The sequence below is a fragment of the Camellia sinensis genome, chromosome 11 (assembly GCF_055761805.1).
Source record: "Camellia sinensis isolate YWXY chromosome 11, ASM5576180v1, whole genome shotgun sequence".
Classification (NCBI taxonomy): Eukaryota; Viridiplantae; Streptophyta; class Magnoliopsida; order Ericales; family Theaceae; genus Camellia; species Camellia sinensis.
The window spans coordinates 92,268,818-92,289,476 of record NC_138971.1 but is presented as its reverse complement, the minus strand read 5'-3'; the positions used below and the strand labels follow the sequence as shown (position 1 = coordinate 92,289,476).

Below are 20,659 nucleotides of genomic sequence, written 5' to 3'. Positions count from 1 at the left end.
AGTGGGTTAGGTTTAGTGGAGTAGGTGAGGTGGTAGTGGTGTAGTGGGTTAGGTTTAGTGGAGTAGGTGAGGTGGTAGTGGTGTAGTGGGTTAGGTTTAGTGGAGTAGGTTTAAGTGGGTGAAGTAGGTGGAGAGTAGGTAGATTTTAACAGTATCAGTTTCAGTAATATGCTCAATCCATTTTGAATTATTTGTAGTGACTCACCCAAGGCACAAGAAATTACAAGGGGATAAAAACAACCTTTATTTCCATCTACAAACATAATACAGAACACCGTTCCAAAAATAATTTAGAAAAATATATAAACACAAAAAAACAAAAACAAAAAAACATAATGGGAGAAAAAAAAGAATTGAGATCTAACTTGTACATAAATAACACTGCATCACAACCCCAATATCCTCGCACGATGAAATGAAAAGAAATGAAGAAAACACAATCCTAAAGGTCTGCTGCTCAATCACTTGCTCCAATTTTGAAATGCAATAACTATGGTCGATGATATACGTATTTTGTTCTGGGATCCACAATTACGCCCTTCCCTCCATTCACTTCCAAATCATGCCTGCATATTAACACAAATATATTGAAAACTTGGAATTAAAAATGATTCCCATTTCCTTCATCGTCACTGCTGAGCAAAATTGTTGTCCTAATAACAATGCAACCAACGGTTAAGTTCTGATCACAAAAATCAGTCTTCTAGCAAGGCCAAGCAACCGACTAGGACAACACCAAAAATAACAAGGTTAACCCTAATAATTATGGCTACTATAGCACCCAACCATCTCCGGGGAGCCCCAAATCAGAATTTTAAAAATTAAATAAAAAGGAGAATAAGAAGCACAGAAAACTCAACTGAAACACAAAGTCAGGGATGGTCAGCTGCTCTCGAGGAACATATCTGAATAGCTGCAAAAGCCTATCAACATATACCACTTTTTTCCACACCTACAGGATTCCCCAAAATTGAATAAGCTCACTGAAAGAGGAGTAACTAGGTTCATGCTCCAATCATCAATTAATGAGGGGTCAACATACCACACTATCTACAAACATTTGCAGAGCTAAAATTGCAGCCTTCAGTCCAAATGTCGGGTGAAGAACATATATTGCCTACATTGCAAACAGGGAGATTAAACTTTAGAAAGCAGAAATGCAATTTTTTTTTATTGGATTAAAAAAAAAAACTTACATGAAGGTTACGTTGGTGTTTGCGACCAAGTATCTGTTGTAATCTCCTCATCCATCCAAGGTCTGGTTGCCTATTTACTCCAAGAAGCAAAAATCAAAAGGTGAGGGTGTTTGGCAACGGTTTTTTTTTGGTTTTTTGGGCTAAAATCCACAAAATGACAAAATAAGCTAAAATAGTCAATAAGACAAAATGTCACATCAAACCATAATCATTTCATTTTTTCTCTCACAAACATCATATCCAACTACAAAAAAATCTAACTATTTTTCCAAACACAAAAATTTTAACCTACTAAAATAGCAACTTCCCAAACACCCACTAAGGCTAAAAGCTCCACTAATGCACTTCACTTGCGACTTGTTGCCATCTTTCAAAGATATGGCACTTTAAGAATAAACTAATATTTGGCATGTGCCAGAATTCATTATCTTCAGGAGTCTTAGTTATCTAATTTAGCCCACAATTTAAGGAGATGCTACTGCATTAATAAACATAAAATAAAATAAAATATTTCTCTAGCACCTTACATCACAGAAGCCATGTGTTTCCTAGCACATATGCCATAAAACAAACCCAACCCTCTTTAACTTCCGTTTTATAGTAAGAAGCAGCAAATTTTATTTATAAAACTTACTGATTCACATAATGCTATTAGAGAATCATTTGAATTGCACAGTACTTCACATTGATTGGTCGGAGAATAACATGTGTTTTACCTGAAGCAACTGTGACGTGGAAGTCAACAAGAACTACAAAAGAAATACACACTACTTACATCTGTAAAGATGCCGCAGAGTGGAAGTAAACAATGGTATAAGGCTTCTGTATCAAGGGCTCAAACTCCTGAAATTTAAAAATGAGAACAATTTACCCAACTTCTAACTGGCAATACTAAAGAATTGAGTATATGAACCACCGGAGTCAATAATCCACCACAGTTCAAGAACAAATGCAAAACAAAGAGTAACATGGAGGTTCCGATGCCAAAGATCACTCCAAAATTTGTTAAAATAAATTCAGCTGCAAACTGTGCCAATTGAAGCAGGAGAGAGTCCCTTTACCTTTACTACATAGAGCACAAATCGCTCCAGATCAAGACATCGCAGCAAAAAATGTGCTCCTACAACAACCATCACTGGACGACCATCACTATCAACCCCCCCACGGTAACTGAAACAGAAATAAAGTGCTATATAAATTCTTGCTGTCCTTGTGCAATGCATTTAGTTTGGCTGAAACAAATGCTTGAAAAATTGCAAGGACTTCCGCAGGACAAGGGCTCTACACTAATATTTTCCAAGATTACCCTTCATCTTTTGTTACTTTACAATTTCAATCAAATAACTTTGTAAGACTCAAAATAAAGAGACCTCAATATGCATCTGGACTATTTTATTATAGCCAAACATCAAGTGGAATTGTTAGAATTTAGGTAATATAAGTAACCCTTTCAAACAACTTGTTAAAATCCACCTACTCTCCACCACCTACTTCACCCACTTAAACCTACTCCACTAAACCTAACCCACTACACCACTACCACCTCACCTACTCCACTAAACCTAACCCACTACACCACTACCACCTCCACTTCACCTACTCCTTACCTACTACACACTCACCCTCTTCTATATATAGGAATCATGAATCATTGTAATTGATATCAATATAAATCAATCAATAATAACATCAATATATACATAATTGATTCTCTCCCCTTCTCTATACAGTTATTCTAACAGTTATTCTAACACAACTTAACAATCTAATCATTACCACACAAACCTTTTTCCATGTTGCTATTAGTCAAACATAAATAGGTTTTGGAAAAAAAAAATTCTGCGATATTAATAATTACAATAGAAGAATGTGGCATATTATATCAAAGAAAAAACTACTAATATAATCCCAAAGTATTAAAGAAGTAGATTAGAAGATATCTAATCAATTCAATAAGATGTAAAGAACATTTCTAAAAACAAAATTAAATGCCCTAAAAATATGTGCATGTCTTTTTTCTGAAAATTTATATACTTATAAGCAAGTTTTTTTGTCACCAAAAAACTAAATATTTGATAATTCCAATAATTAACAATCTTACAAGCTATGAAGCACGGACACGGACATGGACACGCATACGGACACGGACACGGACACGGACACGGCAGGGGACATGGCAATTTTTTTAATTTTTTTATAAATATTTTTAGTTTAATACACATTAATTATTTTATTTATTTATTATATTTTTTAAATAATGTGTTCCAATTAATTTTTTAATTTTATTTACATACATGTATTTATTTTTTTTTATTATTAATATGTATAAGTATATATTATCTTATAAATATATTATATGTTATATAATAACTATTATATAATATATAATAATAGTTATTATATAATAGTTAAATCCTAACTCAGATAAAATGACAGAAGCGAGGGAGAGAGAGAAGGCGAGAGATAGAGAGAGAGACAGATCGTGATCGTCTGCGGTGTTCGATTGTTCGATCGACTGATGGAGCTTCGATCTTCGACTGGATGGCACTTCGACTAGAGGTCTTTGATCTTCAATCTTCGACTGGATGGAGCTTTCGACTAGATCGGCTGGATGGAGCTTCGATCAAACATGATATCGCGCAACAGGTTAGTCTCTTCACTCTCTTCCTTCACACTCTCTCTCCTTTGTCTCTCCCTCCTTGTTATGTCTCACGCCGTGTCTAGATCTGGACACGCGTGTCCCCTATAAGAAAAACAACTAAATTAAAGGAACATGGCAGATGGCGTGTCCTGTACGTGTCCCCGGCGTGTCCGACACCGCCACGGCGCTAATTTTTCCCTGTCCATGCTTCATAGCTTACAAGTGGTCTATTACTACCACAAAAATGACAACCAACATGTGCTTACACTATTTTCATTTCTGCAATTTCAGAAAGGTTAACAGAATTTGCTTTAGCAAGATATCTAGAATGAAGCGAGTATTCTTCAGCAGCAGACAATGGAGGTCCCCCAAGGTCACCATATCCAAGTATTTTAGCACAATTCCATCCACTCCGTGCTTGAGCAGTTTTTTCCCATTGTTCCTTGCGTCGTTGATCTGGATCCTTAATCAGGGACATGAAAGCAGGATCTATATATGAATCCAAATATGATGAGTTCCTGTTCAGAACAATCTTCCAGTAAGTTCAGTTAGTGGAAAAAGAACAATAAATTTTGCAGAGAGAGAGAGAGAGGGAACAATGGGGCACAAAAGATATGCAAGCATATGGAAACCTCACAATTACATAAACATCAAGTTGTTTGACAAGGAAGTGATCAGTACATTTAGTCACACTTTTCTTGCTTTAGTGATAAAAATTGTTTTGAACTTCCCTAAAAAATGCAAATCAAAAATGAAAAGAAAACACTACAAATCAAAAAAGGGAAAGGGAAAGTCTGTTGAGTACTACTACACAATTTTGTAGTACGGTGAGGAGCAATGGCTTGTAAGTCCAACATTAATCTGGGCAATGTTACACCTGACTTCCCTATCGCCGACATGTAGATGTAGAAGGGAATAATAAAATAAACCCTCCACCCCACATTTATTGGAATGGTACCTCAACAAGAATGGTATCCAAGATTATCAGCACAACTATATTTAGACCGTACAATTATATCATACCAGTACCACAGTCGTCTCCAAATTGCAATCCTTTGAACCACCAAAGTATTCAGCATGAGTGAAATCCATGCAACTGAAAGTGTTGCAAAGAAGTGAGCCACCCCCACCCAAAGAGGGCTGGTACACATTGCAAACACACAGACACAAAATAAAGCAAATTAATGATGCCAAAATCTTCAAAAAGCAGAATCAACACCTGGATAGATATTGTCATTTATCCAAGAAAATTAATGAACGGAAAAATTAGCCCACTTTTGCCCCAAAGTCAAGGAAACATCACCGCATAATTTCTTAAAACTAAAAATTAGTAGAATTAATCGCATACTCCTCTAAACAAAACAAAACAAAAAAAATGAGGCGGTTAGCAATTATATCGATCTTTAATAGATCTATTGGAAGAGCTCAAAGCAGAAGTTTTCCCTGACATTCAAGGAAAAATTACCAATAAAAATCTCCCCTTTTTTTGAATAAAACTATTGGTTGGGAGAATTTGTTGATTCTCATCAGAAGGGGAAAAAGCAGCAAATGCAGAAATAATTCCTTGCAAACTAAATGTAACTCTGATACCCTTTTTATTTCCCAAGACACTGCACACTCTATAGTGGGAAAAAAAGAGAGTGATATTTGCCATCAAACAACCTTTAAAAGATCAGTGGGAAGTCTTAATGAAATTAATACAGCACATCATTGTGCAGCCTAGGCAACCCACATTTAGAGCTAGAATGACCTTAGTCTCTCCCATTTTCAGTCTCCCTTCATCCAAACACTACAAACAAATTTATCATGGTGAACCCATCACCCCATCTTGTTCATTGTCCGTGCAAGTTCCTTTCTTGAGACTTCATATTTCAGACCTCTCATTAGTCATCTCAATCTCTTGACCAAATGACCTCTTCCCAAATGTCGCAAGATCACCAGAAGCCTATAAATGTTTTGTGTGACGGGTATACAGTCAGTCTCAACCTAGGTGGGCAACTCATTAAGACTACATCAATTTTAAAAATGACAACAAGAAGGGCAAAGCAAATCCAAATCGTTAAACGGACTGTGTGACTTTTCAAAAATGCTAACACTAACTCTAGTCAACTCAACAAATCTCAAGTTGCAAGCAGATGTGATTGGCTACACGGTCCATCTAGGGCCATATATCTAATTCTCACCACCAAGACTCATATTCTTTTTGGCCTTGTCACATTTCCGAATAGGGGATAAAAATTGTCAAGACTGGCGCCATTGGTTTAGTGGTTAAAACTCGGCCTACTAACCATGGGGTTGTGGGCTTGAACTTCAGAGCATTGCACCACGAACTCTTCAAAATAAATCAAATCCCCGTATCGGACACCCGACACTCGGACAAGGGTATGGAATATATGCCGGCCACTTTTCATCGAACACTTCTTATACAATTGTATTTAACACTATTATTATATGTACATATTGTTGTATAATTGCTATAAATGTATTTTTGACACTGTAACACTATTTTATCTCACACACTTAATTAAAAATATAAAAATATGACATCTTTTTGCCGAGTCTGCGTACCCTTGAATTTATGGTTTGATGAGTCCGACCTCTAGATTCATACCCACACTCGACACTCATACCCGAGTCCATGTAACATGGCTTTAGAGCAACCATTTTGTGCAAATTATGCAAAAGGTTAGGTTTGTATCCAATCTATCGCTCCCAAACCCCTATGCAATGGGCGCTAAACTAGGTGTACTTAGTAGGGGATAAAAATTGTAATATTAACAATCTACTCACATTGTAACACAATACTCAACAATGAGATCATGATTCACTAATAAACCAACAGCCATAACTTTTAAACATAAAGAACAAAATGTGTTACAAATCAGACAGAGATTATGCTGAATGACAATTGACAAGCAAACCAATTCAGCTTAATAATGACTATTCCAAATTTCCAATATCTACGCAAAATCAAGCAATCTTTATTCATCACTGAAAAAAATAAATAAAACAGAAGAGAGATTAAACTTTTTTCACTGACCGTCTCGTCAAGCCAACATCACTAACAGGAAGATCCATTGATGCTTGAAGTGGTTTAGAGACGGTCTTTTTCACATCAGGCAAAGGCTTTATTCTGATTTTTCGTTCATCTATAGCTGTTTCGCCATTTTCATCCCCAACATCTGCAGGAAGCTTTGCCATAGCTACTTCCTCTTCAAGTTTATCCCGAGGAAAATAAAGCGGAAGCAATCTGCATTTTGAAATACGAGGGAATTGAGTTACAACATATATAGTAATTAACAACAAACAAAATTATATCATTCTAATGCCATTAGCCCTAGAAAGGTCTCATATCAACTTACAAAAAAGTAAGACACCTGCATTGCCTTAGTTAATACAAACAAACAGAAAAATAACATACCGTTTATATATCTCGGTATCAGATGACGTTGTAGTACAAAAAACAACAGCCTTTATTTTATGTTTCTGTTTCTCAAGAAACCGTCGCACAGTTCCTAAAAACAGAGATAATTTTGATGATAGGGATTGAAAGAAGAAACACTCAAACTTCCAAATAAAAATTTCAAAAACAAAATATCTACTGCCATACGTAAAGGTACAAGTCATACATGCATAGATCATCTACACTTTACAGATGCATACAATGAACATAGCATGCACATGATGTAGATGTCAACGAAAAGAATAATAGCCATTGAAATATTTTTCACAACGGCATGCATGAATGAGCACGCATTCATGCTACCAGAACTAAGTAAAGAATTGTAATAGCACATAGGAAAGTATCTCACTTATTGCCACGTGAGCAGCAGGTTCACGAGGATAATTTTTTGCCTCGGTGTATATACATCCCATAGCAATGCTGCATTCACAGATGTTATAAGATAGTAAATTTAGTTTGACAAAAATGAAACCAAAGAGATAAACAGAGATAAAATAAAGAAAAGGATGTGGCAGAGGTGGTAGGCTGTCAACCAACAAACCTTTGAAGCCCATTATCAATGAGAAGTTCAAGGCAAGACCGATAGCAATGACTCAAAGCATTTTCTGCAGCAGTATGATATTTTACTGCATACTTGGGACCCACAGTATGAATAACCCTCCTAAAAAATAGAAATGTAATTCCGTAATTAAGTCAAAGATTTTGTATATCAAAATATCACGAATCAAGTTCATTGTTTTCCATCAGTACTTATAAACAGAGCACATGAATAGTGGTTGGTGTCACATCATCAAGGATGATAAAGTGATCAGTTCAGCATGAAAATTTCAAAATAAGAAACATGCCTCAGGTACAACCTAAAAAATCTCACATTCAACTAACTCTTGTTAGCATAAGGCCAAAGGCTATATTAACTATGACATCATGCAGTGAAAACATGTGCATGCTGAATGATTTGGGATGGCAAATTGGCGAGTAACAGGTCCCAGTTTCAAATGATCATACGAATTAATGTCTCTTTACTAGGACCATGCAAGGAACAGGCTAAAAGGGTACACAATTCTAGCTTCTTCAATATAATAAAAGCAACTCTTGCAAACAAGAAACCCTCACGACATAAAACAGGATGGCTCCTCTGCCTCATTTATAAAGACAAAGCAAAAAATAACAGAGACATGCTAATCCACTTATTCAAATTCAAAAAACAAACCATGTACATGGTGCAAAAAGGACCAAACAAGATTCCCAAAAATAATCTAATACAAAGTCAATTTGGTTTGTAAACAACCACCAGTATGCAGGATGATCTCTAAGACACCATACAACATGGTAAAAGACAGAGGGCAAGTCTGATAAACTCAAGAAACAAAAGAACAATAGCAACTTTCCATGGTTGAATATGAAATTCCTGGTTCCCTAAGCACAATGATAAGTAAAACAGAGTGCAGGAGTGACCATTTAGAATAATACTCTGATGCAGGAGTGACCATTTAGAATAATACTCCAATGCATTACTGCTTTTCTCCATAATTAATGTAAATATGAAAATGAAGTTGCATAAATTACAAGTAAACTACCTGGAAGAGATAAACCATGGACTCACCTTGCAGGAAGGTCATATGCATTAGTAACTTTCGCCATCCCTGTTCGACAGCCACCCTATGAAGAAACAAAGTACACCAAACCAATCCATTTCAGCTCTGGACATTTTTTATTAAGTATTTTCATTATGTTCCATCTTTAATACTTACCACAATAGCTTGATCCAACTTGCTTCATTTCAGATTTTTTAAAAAGCATTTAAAAAAATTCTCACTTAACAACACTGGAATGTTTGACCTAAGACACACGGAAACTTCAAAGAAAGTTGTGTGTCATGTTGGACACCAACATGACATGGCATTCATCAGCCATTACTTGACACTTGTTGGACTTACTTCCAATCCTGTCCTACTATTTTAAAAAAAATTGCTAAACTTGGACACACTTTAGACTCTTGGAGAACATGTGTCTATCATTCTAGACACACATGAAACACATTACAAGTTTAAATAAAATAACTTAGAATCCAAATAATATAAATTATATTAAATTAAATTTATACATATTCTCCTCCTTTAGACTTTATAAATTAGTATTATATTCTTTTTTATCAGAATCTTACGATTTCGCGATTCAATTCGCTATTCCTACATAGATTAATACAAATCTATGAGTCAAAATTGTACAATTTGCAATTCAATTCATGATTCAGTTCACAATTCAAGCATAGATCAATTCAAATCTATGGGCTAATCTATTTTAGGATAGAATCTATGAAGCAAGGATACTTCTAAAAGAGGGTCGTATTTGTATCTTACCGATATCAGATACTGATACTCAGATACTAGTTGATACATACCTGATATGTATCCTTGATGTCAATTTGATAACTATTGGATACTTTTCAGAAACACTAGTTCAAGTACCAAACTATTATGAAATTGAAATTGTAATAATTTATGCATCTTATTAGAATATAATTGTAAGATTTCTGAAAGTTTTTCTGTATATTCAGGCCTCGTTTGGGAACAGGCTAATTTAGTAACTTTTTGGCTATTTGGCTAAAATATGAGCTAAAAAAAACTAGTATGTTTGGCATGACTTTTTGGCTTTTTGGCTTTTTACGAAAAGATGTGCAAAAAGTAAAGAGAAAAGAAAATCTTTGACTTTTTGGTATGGGTTGTTGGCTTTTTGGCTAATTTAGTAACTTTTTGACTTTTTGGCTAAGAGGGAGGGTTCCCAAACGAGGCCTTGTGTATCAATTACATCAAGACTAGTTTATATAACCCTAACGACTAACCAAAAAGGAAATACAAGAATGGGACCAAAAAAGGAAATACCAAAAAAGGAAATACAATCATCACTAACATGCCTAATATATACAATGCCTAATATATACGAATATATTCTCACACCCCCACTTAAACTCAAGGTGTCTTAGCTGAAAACACGGAGAGTTTGTCAAGAAGAAACCGAAAACGAGCAGTGGTGTGAATCTTGGTGAAGAAGTCAGCAAGCTGTAGAGCCAAAGGGACAAAAGGAAGCGAGGTAGAACCAGACTGGAGGTGCTGACGGATGAAGTGACAATCAATCTCAATGTGCTTCGTTCGTTCATAGAAAACAGTGTTGTGGGCAATCTGAATAGCACTTCGGTTGTCATAGTAGAGAGAGGTCGGAGAGGACTGAGGAACACCTAAGTCAAAGAGGAGACAACGAAGCCAGACAACCTCAACAGTAGCATGAGCCATAGCACAGTACTCAGCTTCGGCAGTAGAACGGACAACAACGGTTTGTTTCTTGCTTTTCCAAGAAATCAAGGAATCACCAAGAAACAGACAGAAACCAGAAGTGGACTTACGATCAGTCACATCACCCGCCTAATCAGCATCAGCATAAGCCACCAAAGCCAAGGAAGAAGTAGAAGACAACAACAAGCCTTGAAAGATAGTACCTCGAAGAGAGCGAAGAATCCCAACCAAAGCAGCTCAATGCGGAGAGCGGGGAGCAGAAACGAATTGGCTAACCACATGAACAGTATAGACAAGATCAAGGCGAGTAACTGTCAAATAGACTAAGCAGCCCACAAGCTCGCAATACAAAGTAGGAACATCCAGGAGGACACCATCAGTAGTGTTAAGCTTCACATTAAGCTCAATGGGGGTATCAGAAATCTTAGTGTCAGTAAGACGGGCACAGTGAAGAACCTCATTAGCATATTTGGCCTGAGACAGAAAGTAGCCCTTGGGAGAAGAAGCAACTTCAATTCTAAGAAAATACCGCAATGGTCCCAGATCCTTCATTTCGAAGGTGTGGAAGAGATGTTACTTGACCTCAGAGATAGCAGAAGAGTCAGAGCCAGTGATGATCATATCATCCACATAGAGGAGGAGAGCAACAAAACCAGCCGAGGTATGTCTCGAAAACAAAACAGAGTCGGAAGCAGAAGGATGAAACCCAAGCTCGGAAACAACGGTCTGAAAACGATCATACCAAGCACAAGGAGACTGCTTTAGACCATATAGAGCACACCGAAGGTGACAAACCTGTCCAAAAGAATGGTGAAGGCCAGGAGGAGGACGCATGTAAACCTCCTCAGTGAGATGGCCATTAAGAAAAGCATTCTTAACATCCATCTGATAAAGAGGCCAAGAATGAACAGCAGCGACAGAAATCAAAGTACAGACAGTAGTCATCTTGGCAACAGGAACGAATGTCTCCTCATGATCAATACCATACTCCTGTGAGAAACCTTTGGCAACCAGACGAGCTTTGTAGCGCTCAAGAGAACCATCAGAACGAGTCTTGACTTTGTAGACTCATTCGCAACCAACCAGATTCTTACTAGCAGGCAAAGGAACCAACTCCCAAGTACGAGTTTTTTGTAAAGCAGACAACTCATCTTCCATAACTTAAACCCAATGAGGATCCTGACAGGCCTCCTTGTAAGACTGAGGTTCTGAAAAAGAGAGAATAACAGACAAAAAAATACGATAGGAAGCAAAAAAACAAGTATTAGACAAACCCAACCTATTTGGAGAATGACGCTCACGAGGAGGATAGCGGTGTGCAGCAGGATCAGAGTCGTCAGAAGCAGAAGGAGCAACAACAGGAGTAGAGACAACTGGTGGGGGGGGAGCCTTGCGATGAGAATAGGCCAACAATGGAGGGGAAGAAGTAGCCGAAGGAGAAGAAGAAGCCATAGGTGACGTAGATGGAGAAGTAGGAATGACCTCAGAAGGAACAGTGGCAATATACTCATCTGATGGGACCTCAGAAGGAAATGGGACGATGTGAACCAAATCCTCTTTAGAAACGGGAGTAGTGAGAGGGGGAAGCTGAAAGTAAGATAGACGTGCGAGAAAGGCAACATGACGAGAGATATAGAGGCGACGAGAGACAGGGTCGTAACAGCGGTAGCCTTTCTAAGTAAGACTGTAACCCAAAAAAACACACAAGACAGACCAGACACTGAGTTTGGTCCGATCCTTATGGGGAAGGAGGACAAAACAGACGGACCCAAACACACAAAAAAGGGAATAGTTAAGAATTTGGGAGAACAAAGCCTCATAAGTAGACCGACCAGAAAGAAGGCGAGTAGGCATGTAGTTGAGAAGAAAAGCAGCAGTAAGAACTGCCTCCCCCCAGAATAGAGCCGGAACTGAGACAGAGAGAAGAAGAGACCTAGCTGTCTCAAGGAGATGACGGTGTTTGCGCTCGGCTCCACCATTTTGGGCAGGTGTATCTGTACAGGAAGTTTGATGAATGGTACCCAAATTGGCCAAATACTCACAAATCTCATTTTTAAAATATTCCCCACCCAAGTCAGATCGTAAAACTTTAATGGTAGACCCAAACTGAGTAGTAATCATAGGCTGAAAGGTACGGTATATCTGATAAAAATCAGACTTATGAGTCATAAGATAAACCCAAGTGTAACGGATCATCAACAAATGACACATAGTATGCAGAACCTCCCTTGGTGAGAACAGGAGAAGGGCCCCAGATATCAGTATGAACTAAAGAAAACGGTGTAGCAGATATAGAAGTACTGTTACGGAAAGGTAAGGCTGTCATTTTGGCAAGTTTACACCCTTGACATTCAGTAAGTTCACTGGGAGAAACTTAACCTAATATACCTGACTGAGCTAAAGACCGTAAGCGGTCAGCAGACAAACGTCCTAATCTAAAATGCCATAAATAGAAAGGATTGTACAGAGAATCTAACTGAAAAGAGGAAAAAGCAGTTGAAGAAGTTGTCATAGGTAGATGCAAGCTCTCCACCACATAGGTCTCCAACTCTGCGGCCAGTCCCAATCTGCTGCTTAGACATCCGATCTTGCACAGAACAGATAAAAGAAGAAAGATAATATCAAACCCGGAGGCATCAAGCTGATTGACAGATAATAAACTGACAGATAACTGAGGAACATAAAGGACAGATGGAATAGAAACAGCAAACATAGCAGACGATAAGACAGACCCAACAGATATAACAGACATACTAGACCCATTAGCAGCATTAACAGTAATAGGTAAGGGAGGGGGAATATAATTTTGAAGTAAGGAGAGATGAGGAGTCATATGATGAGAAGCACCTGAGTCAAAAAGCCAAACAGACGAAGAGATACCTGAAGAAGACCCAAGCAAACCTGAATAAAGAGAGGAAACAACCGAAGCAGACGAAGAGGACCGGGATGTAGACAGTATTTACTGAAGTTGACTAATCTGAGCCCTGAAGGAAGCCAAGTCAGGATCAAGAGTCGGAGCAGATGCAGTGGTACTGACGGAGGGACGAAAAGTACTCAAAAGAAGAGCTTGGGATTGGATTTGAGACTGTTGAGAAGACGTGGCAGGCAGACGTCCCTTCTTGAGACAGTGGTACGTCCAATGACCCCTCTGATGGCAGAAGGCACACTCATCTGAAGCCAGTGAACTATTTTCGGGCCTAGCAATCTTATCATCCGGCATTGTAATGAACCACCAAGAGAAGAAAATTGATGGGGCAGATTATAATAAACAGAAAACTTTGGGGATTTTGGTGTAATAAATTTGAAATAGGATTGATTGGGGCAGATTATAATAAATAGAAAATTTTGGGGGTTTTGGTGTAATAAATCTGAAATAGGGTGTCAAGCGTAATACCCAGGCAGAGTTTGATAACAGTGATGAGAACCACCGAATCAAATTGAGAACCAGAGAGAGACGAATGAGGTCGAAGTTGAGAGAGAGCATGAATAAACACAGAGAGAGAAACAGGGGTTAGGAAGGAGCTTCGAAGCTTCAATACGGATAGATGAGCATTAGATCGAACCAAGTGAGCCACGAATCAAATGAATCAACCCCAGACGAACCAGACGATCAATGAAGCAAGGAGCTTCGACGGACAACCAAGTCTGAGAGAAATAGAGAGATCGCGAACCAGATTGAGCCAAGGAGAAGACTCGCGACTGACGATCGATGAAGCAAAGAGCTTCGATCAACAACCACGTCTGAGAGAAGAAAAGAGATCGATGGCGCTAGGGTTTCTCAACCTTACTCTAATACCATGTAAGATTTCTGCAAGCTTTTCTATATATTCAACTTGTGTATCAATTACATCAAGACTAGTTTATATAACCCTAACGACTAACCAAAAACGAAATACAAGAATGGGACCAAAAAAGGAAATACAGTCATCACTAACATGCCTAATATATACAATACCTAATATATACGAATATATTCTCACAATAATTGTTAGAAAAAATAATATTTTCTTATTTCTTAACCGAATAAGAAAAAAGTGAAATTTAAGTAGTGCTCTACTTTTTCAACTTTTATCAAATTAACATATCCATTGAAAAAAGTTAAATTGACTAATAGCTCTTAAACTAATATCCTAAGAAGCACGAACACTTCTAAGAAAGTGATGTATTCGTGTCTCCGTGTCGGACACCGACATTCTTGGGACACTTACCAAACACGTGTTCGACACTCTTTAAAACATGTTGTATTTTTTAATTTTTTTTAAAGACCCGTACACTCTCTGAACACTTGGAGGACACACATGTCTATCACTTAAACACAAGATTAGACACAAGTGAAACTAATTATAAGTTTAAATAAAACAACTGAAAATACAATAATAAAACAAAAATCATATAAATTTATAGGAATTAGTGTCACATTACATTTTTTTTATTATCTTTGAATGATATATTCATACATATAACATACAATAAATATATAAAATTATATATTCCATGTGTCCCTCATGTGTCATGTCTTGCATTTTTTTGAAAATTAGAGTGTCGGTGTGTCCGTGTTGTATCTATGTCATGTCACCTGTCCGTTTCCATGCTTCTTAGCTAATATCTAATTTCTAAATATTGGTTTCTCACTATTCTTTGAGCTCATGTATAATATTATACCAGAAATTATATATATATATATATATATATATTTTTCAATGTATTATAGTCATACCTGTATATTCTAATTTATTTTATTTTTTTTAAAAAAAAAATTGTTGTATCGTGGTATCTGAATAATATTATGTTCCATTTTCATATCCACACTTCATACGATAGAATCAATGGTGAACTGCACAATTTACAATTTGATTCACTTTTTACAATTCATGCAATTTTCAAAACTATCATGTCCAATAGATTCGACCCTTTTACCTATTTTTTTTAGTGAAATGATATTATACAACATCTAAGAGTGTTCAATACGAAAAAAATACATATGCATGGATTGTTATTTTTTATAATGATCAAAGGGTTTTTAATAATAGGATCCAATTAGATCATGTCAAACCCAACATGTTCATAACATTTTTTCCTTAAAAAATAAACATCATAATACATCTTCTATGAATGTTTTATTTATGGCCATTTTAGTGAAACAATTATAAATCCAATATTACATTGGTCATATCAGTTAAACCCAATGGTTCCACAATTTTTATTTATTTTTAATCTTTTTTTAACAAAAAACATACACACATTTTAAAGTGTTCTAGATTTTAAATTAAAGGACTCCATATAATTATTTCTCAAGGATCCTACTTAATTTTCTCTTAATATTATACTCTATATAAGATTCCTAGGTCCATTTTTTAAATATCAAGAGAAATTATATTGTGGTTTTTGAATACTTTTATGGTTAGCGGAATTTGGACTCACATCTCTTGCAATAAAGGCAATGTCTTCCCAGACAGTATAATCATCTCCTTATATAAGAACTATTTTATAACATATGTCAAAATCAATTTATTTTGTTTTTTTTCATATATAAGATTAACATCATTAATTTTTTTATTTTATTTTATAGTTTATACTAAATCTTAACGATTCTCGATTTGATTCACGAATCGTAAATTTAAGATTTCGATTCACAATATATGTTTCTTGATTTAACAACTATAGTTACACTACATTTTATTATTATGTTGGAATGAAATATTCATATTTATGTCAATTGCTTATCGTTATATATGACAAATAATATATATAGTTATATATTTTAAGCATATCCCTTATGTGTCGTGTCCTATATTTTTTTAAATTTTTTAGTGTCGGTGTGTCCAATCTTTGCAAGAACGACTATCTTTTTAACCATATTTTAAAATCATGTATCCACATACATATGCGAAATCATTAAGTTCTCAAGTTTAATGCAAAATATGCATCTGCATTATGCAACAAAGAAAGAAATCTAGAGTAAGGGAAAAAAATGAGTAAAAGTGTCTTCTGATATATAAATAACATACCAGTGTTGCACAGTCTTCTGCAAGACCAGGCCCAGCTGCAGCATGCAAACCAGGGCTGCTGTGTGCTTCATCCAGGTTCTGTCAACCACCCAATAGAAAAATAACTCAGAACAAAATAAATACATTCGTTTGTCAGTGATCTAAGCCCAACATGCTTAATGTGATGATGAACTAAAGGATGCTTTGCAGTCTGTTGTGATGGAAAGAAATAGAACTGGTCCTAAGGTGCATTACTGCATTTAATGGGCCCTAAGTTGCAGTTAGCTAAATAGATTATGATTTATTTCAACAAATTCAGAATTCTGAACTGAATAAATATGTCAATATTGCATGATTTTGGGTGGCACAATTTTCCAGAGAAGCTCTGAACTGCATTATTTGGTAAAAGTACATCACTGACAAATATGATGAACGGGCTACTTAACTATCATAAAATCCAATTTGAAAAGCGGGCACATTTTTGTAATTTCTTTGGAAGAAACTTTAAAATAACACCCTGGTAGATTTAATTTAAACCATTTTTGTGTTTTTTGGATAACTAATTTAAACCTAGCCGACCCCACTTGATTGGAACACAAAGCTTAGTTTAGTTTTGTTTGGTTTGGTTTGGATAACTATTTAAACCAATGTTTTGGGTCTCTAAGGTCTTCACTTCAACTAACAATACACGATCAACTCTGTCACCACTTTCAAATTTGATACATCAAAATAACATAAAGAAAAAGTACCCATTCCATCCTTGGGCCGCAAATTCGAACATCGGAGACAGCTGAAGAGAACTCTCACTTATTTTGCATGCAAGATGTGTTTAAGAAGAAAGTTCAAAACTTTGGAGGTGCAGATAAGCTATATAATTATTCATGATTCCAAGGTCCAAGACAAACAATTAGAAAGGTGAGCTTTATAAGCTTAGTCAACATATAGAACCTATGAAACAAAACCTCAAAATGTTGCATTCATGCTTCTATCATTTATCCAAATTCAGTAAAACAAGTGGTCTCATGTTTACCTTATTTTATTTTTACAAGTTTAAGAAATATCAATAAAGAGGCACTGAGGGGGTGCAACCCTTTTATAGCACAGTCAAACAAGTCAAAATGCCCACGCGACACACACATGCAAAAGTAGGCATTTAAGGCGTCAGTTTCTAAAAATAAACATATATCTTTTATCGCACAACTAACACTGCTTTAGAAAATAATTACAGCTCACCTCATTTGTGGAGTTAACAACAGCATCCACCTCAAGATTCCAAGGGTACCCCCTCCACAGATAAATCTTGGAATTAATTTCATGATCCACAGGAAACCTGGGCACCATCCCATTTCCACTAGTCTCTGCCCCTGAGGAAGAAGTTAAAGGGTCCGGAAAGTATGAATTTGGGAAAGCATGATCTTCATTCTCATATGAAAACCTGTATTCAGCATCACTCCAACGTGGAACTTGGTCAAGTGTCACCACAGAATCCCCACTATCGGTTGGTAATCCACCCCGAGTAGTGGTGGCAGCCACAGGCCGATACATCTTTCTTAGCCAACTCCTCCCAACCAAAGCTTCACTTCCCTTAACAATCCCACAATCACATGAATTCCTTCAAACCCTCACACTCACAGCCCAAGTTTCAGAAACATACTACTGAAACTTCAACACTCCTGCAAAATATACATTAAAATAAAGAAGCTAATGAATTACAGCTTCCACATACAGAAAAACAAACTCCAGAAACAGTCAAAATAAAAGCAAATACAAAACCAGGATCATAATTTCAATCAAATTAGATAAACTAAAGCAAGCTTAATTTCCTCGAATCAATCAAGACGATGTTGAAACCATAATTTTGCATGATCATCTCGAATTTACCAATCAAAAAATCAATTAACATTGTGAATTGACCAATACAACATCATATGCAAATATACCCCCTCAAGTACATACATACATGGTATATATACATACATAATATGTGTAAATATGCATATACGAACCCTAATTTGAAGATTTAATCGAAAGCTTGCGGATTTTCGACGTACAGATATCTAAACGAGAAATTAAGGAGAGAGAGAGAGAGAGAGAGATGTACCTGTCTGTAGGGTGTGAAGCGGCAAATGTAAAGGCAAATGATTTTGGAGACGACAAAGACAATAATTAGCTGGACCTGATGAGTATGAGCTTGCGAGAATCCTCCTCATTTGCCCAGAATTGAATACGACACATTAATATTTCAATTTTTATTTTACTTTTTTTTTTTTTTGTCTTTTTCTGTGGTTTTGACACGTGCCTCTGTCTTGCCATGTCGGACCCGTGTCAACTAACTGCGACGTTTAGGCCTCTGTCGGAACTAAATATTTTAGATAAAAAATAAAAAAAATCATCATATATGTTTAAAAAAGGGGAACTGACCAGTAAATCCTATATTCCCATCTTATAGATCATATGATCCTAATTGTTTTTTTTGTAACCGTTTAGTCCCGTTGAGTGTATGTTGACCAATTTGCCATTGAGGCCTTAAATTTAGGGGTGGGTATTTGGGACGCGCGTGGGTTTGTGGCAATGGGGGTGTGATTGTGTGTCTCGTAACAATTACAAAATGTACTAATACCTTTTTTTAGTTGCTGCCAGTGATGTGGGTCAGTTTTCAGGTCGCGTGATACCGTGTAACCCGACCCACGAAGCCGTTCTAAACTGTTTGTTCGATGTATTTGGGGGTTTGTAAGATTTCGTTTTTGGGTGTCGACGTGAAACGCAGAATCTGATACGATCATCCCTTGTGTCATTTGAAATTCAAATTTCGTTGATTGCGGAACCAACGACCCTGATTTTGGAAATATTTGACGCATTCGTTTTATGCGTAAAAGAATCCTTAGGGTTCGAAATCGTTTATTCGTGGTGGCCAAGAACCCTAATACATTCCGTGGAACTGGTTGTCGCCCTGCGAACATTCCAGATTAGACTGAGGTTTGTTTGGCCGGGGGTACGGAAAAGTATTTGAAATGCCTGACACAGGTAAGTTGGTAATGGATTGGGTTATTATTTTATGTTTAGCATTATATATTGACGTGGTTAGGGATTTTGGTTTGGGGCGATCATGGTATGTGTTACTCCGCACAGTCAAATATGATATGTATGTATGATTGTCGTTTTAATTTCTTCAGTAATGGCGTGTTTCTGAGTATTTGTTTGTTGTGTTGTTTGAATAAAGTTATGGTTGGTTTTGAAACGTAGGCAAAATTGTACTTGTAGTGGCAGTGTGGGGTATGTGTTTGAAGTTGTTTGTGAAAAGGATTAGTTATGGTGTGGGGTTTTTTACTGTCGAGGGAAAAGTGCTTTGTGTGAGGGGACCGCATGCATCTGGTTGTGGGGATGGAGTAATTTTTGTGTGTGTGGAAGTTGTGTGGACGTGGCATGTGTATGCTAGTGTCAAATGTTATTTATTATGTTGCTTTACCACTGACATTGTTGGTCAAAGGGTTTGTTGATGTGTGTGGTGTACGCGGGCGATATGTGAATGTGGTGTGAACATTTTTTTGTTGGAGTTATAAGTAATTTTGTTAAGTGACATGTTTTTTTTTCAGATTGTGTTGTTGTGAGTGCGTTGGGTAATGTATGACTATATGATTTTCTGAAATTTGTCAGTTTGTGGTGAAGTTGTATTTGTTGCTTATGTGAGTTGTGGAACTGTAGGGGTTAATTCTGCTGGGTCTCGGTGGACACGGTCATGTGAACGTAAAAGGCAAGAGGCATTGGGCTTGGCATCGAGAAGAAAAATCGGGGTTAACATGCCTGGACGAGTCCTGTTTAAGCAGCCCAATATTGTCAGCCGGTCCGTTGGTGCTAGGAAGGGTGTCAAACCACGGCTCAATTTCCGGTCTAACGTTGCTGGGATCATTAAATTGGTTTACGCAGTCAATTTGCGGGAAGTGCACCTGGCATACTTGAGAAGGACACCGTTTTGGATTATGATTGAAGCTATATTAATCAACCAGATTGATCACACAGAGTTCCGAAAAGGCGACGATTTGATCGTGCGTATCCTGAGGTCATACAGTGTACGGGAAGGCAAA

General features: G+C 36.8%; 1 protein-coding gene across 3 annotated transcripts; it reads right to left on the bottom strand.

Moving 5' to 3' along the window:
- Positions 1-220: 220 nt before the first annotated feature.
- LOC114314844 (appr-1-p processing enzyme family protein) lies at positions 221-18,821 on the bottom strand. 3 transcript variants are annotated; one of them, XR_014344240.1, is made up of 15 exons: positions 18,679-18,814; positions 17,811-18,250; positions 16,599-16,676; positions 8,904-8,959; positions 7,842-7,961; positions 7,650-7,720; positions 7,259-7,352; positions 6,878-7,087; positions 4,104-4,355; positions 2,258-2,366; positions 1,972-2,039; positions 1,197-1,273; positions 1,043-1,117; positions 861-952; positions 221-566 (listed from the first exon to the last, which is right to left on the bottom strand). XR_014344240.1 is itself a non-coding variant. In XM_028261350.2 (15 exons), exons 2-15 carry the CDS (start codon positions 18,120-18,122, stop codon positions 491-493), a joined length of 1,683 nt encoding a protein of 560 aa, XP_028117151.2. In that variant the 5' UTR covers positions 18,123-18,250; positions 18,679-18,821; the 3' UTR covers positions 221-490. The 3 variants fall into 3 exon arrangements, 2 of the variants coding, with proteins under 2 accessions (XP_028117151.2, XP_082750443.1); XM_028261350.2 differs by having other exon boundaries at positions 1,197-1,266; positions 18,679-18,821; XM_082894317.1 differs by having other exon boundaries at positions 1,197-1,266; positions 18,584-18,680.
- Positions 18,822-20,659: the final 1,838 nt, after the last annotated feature.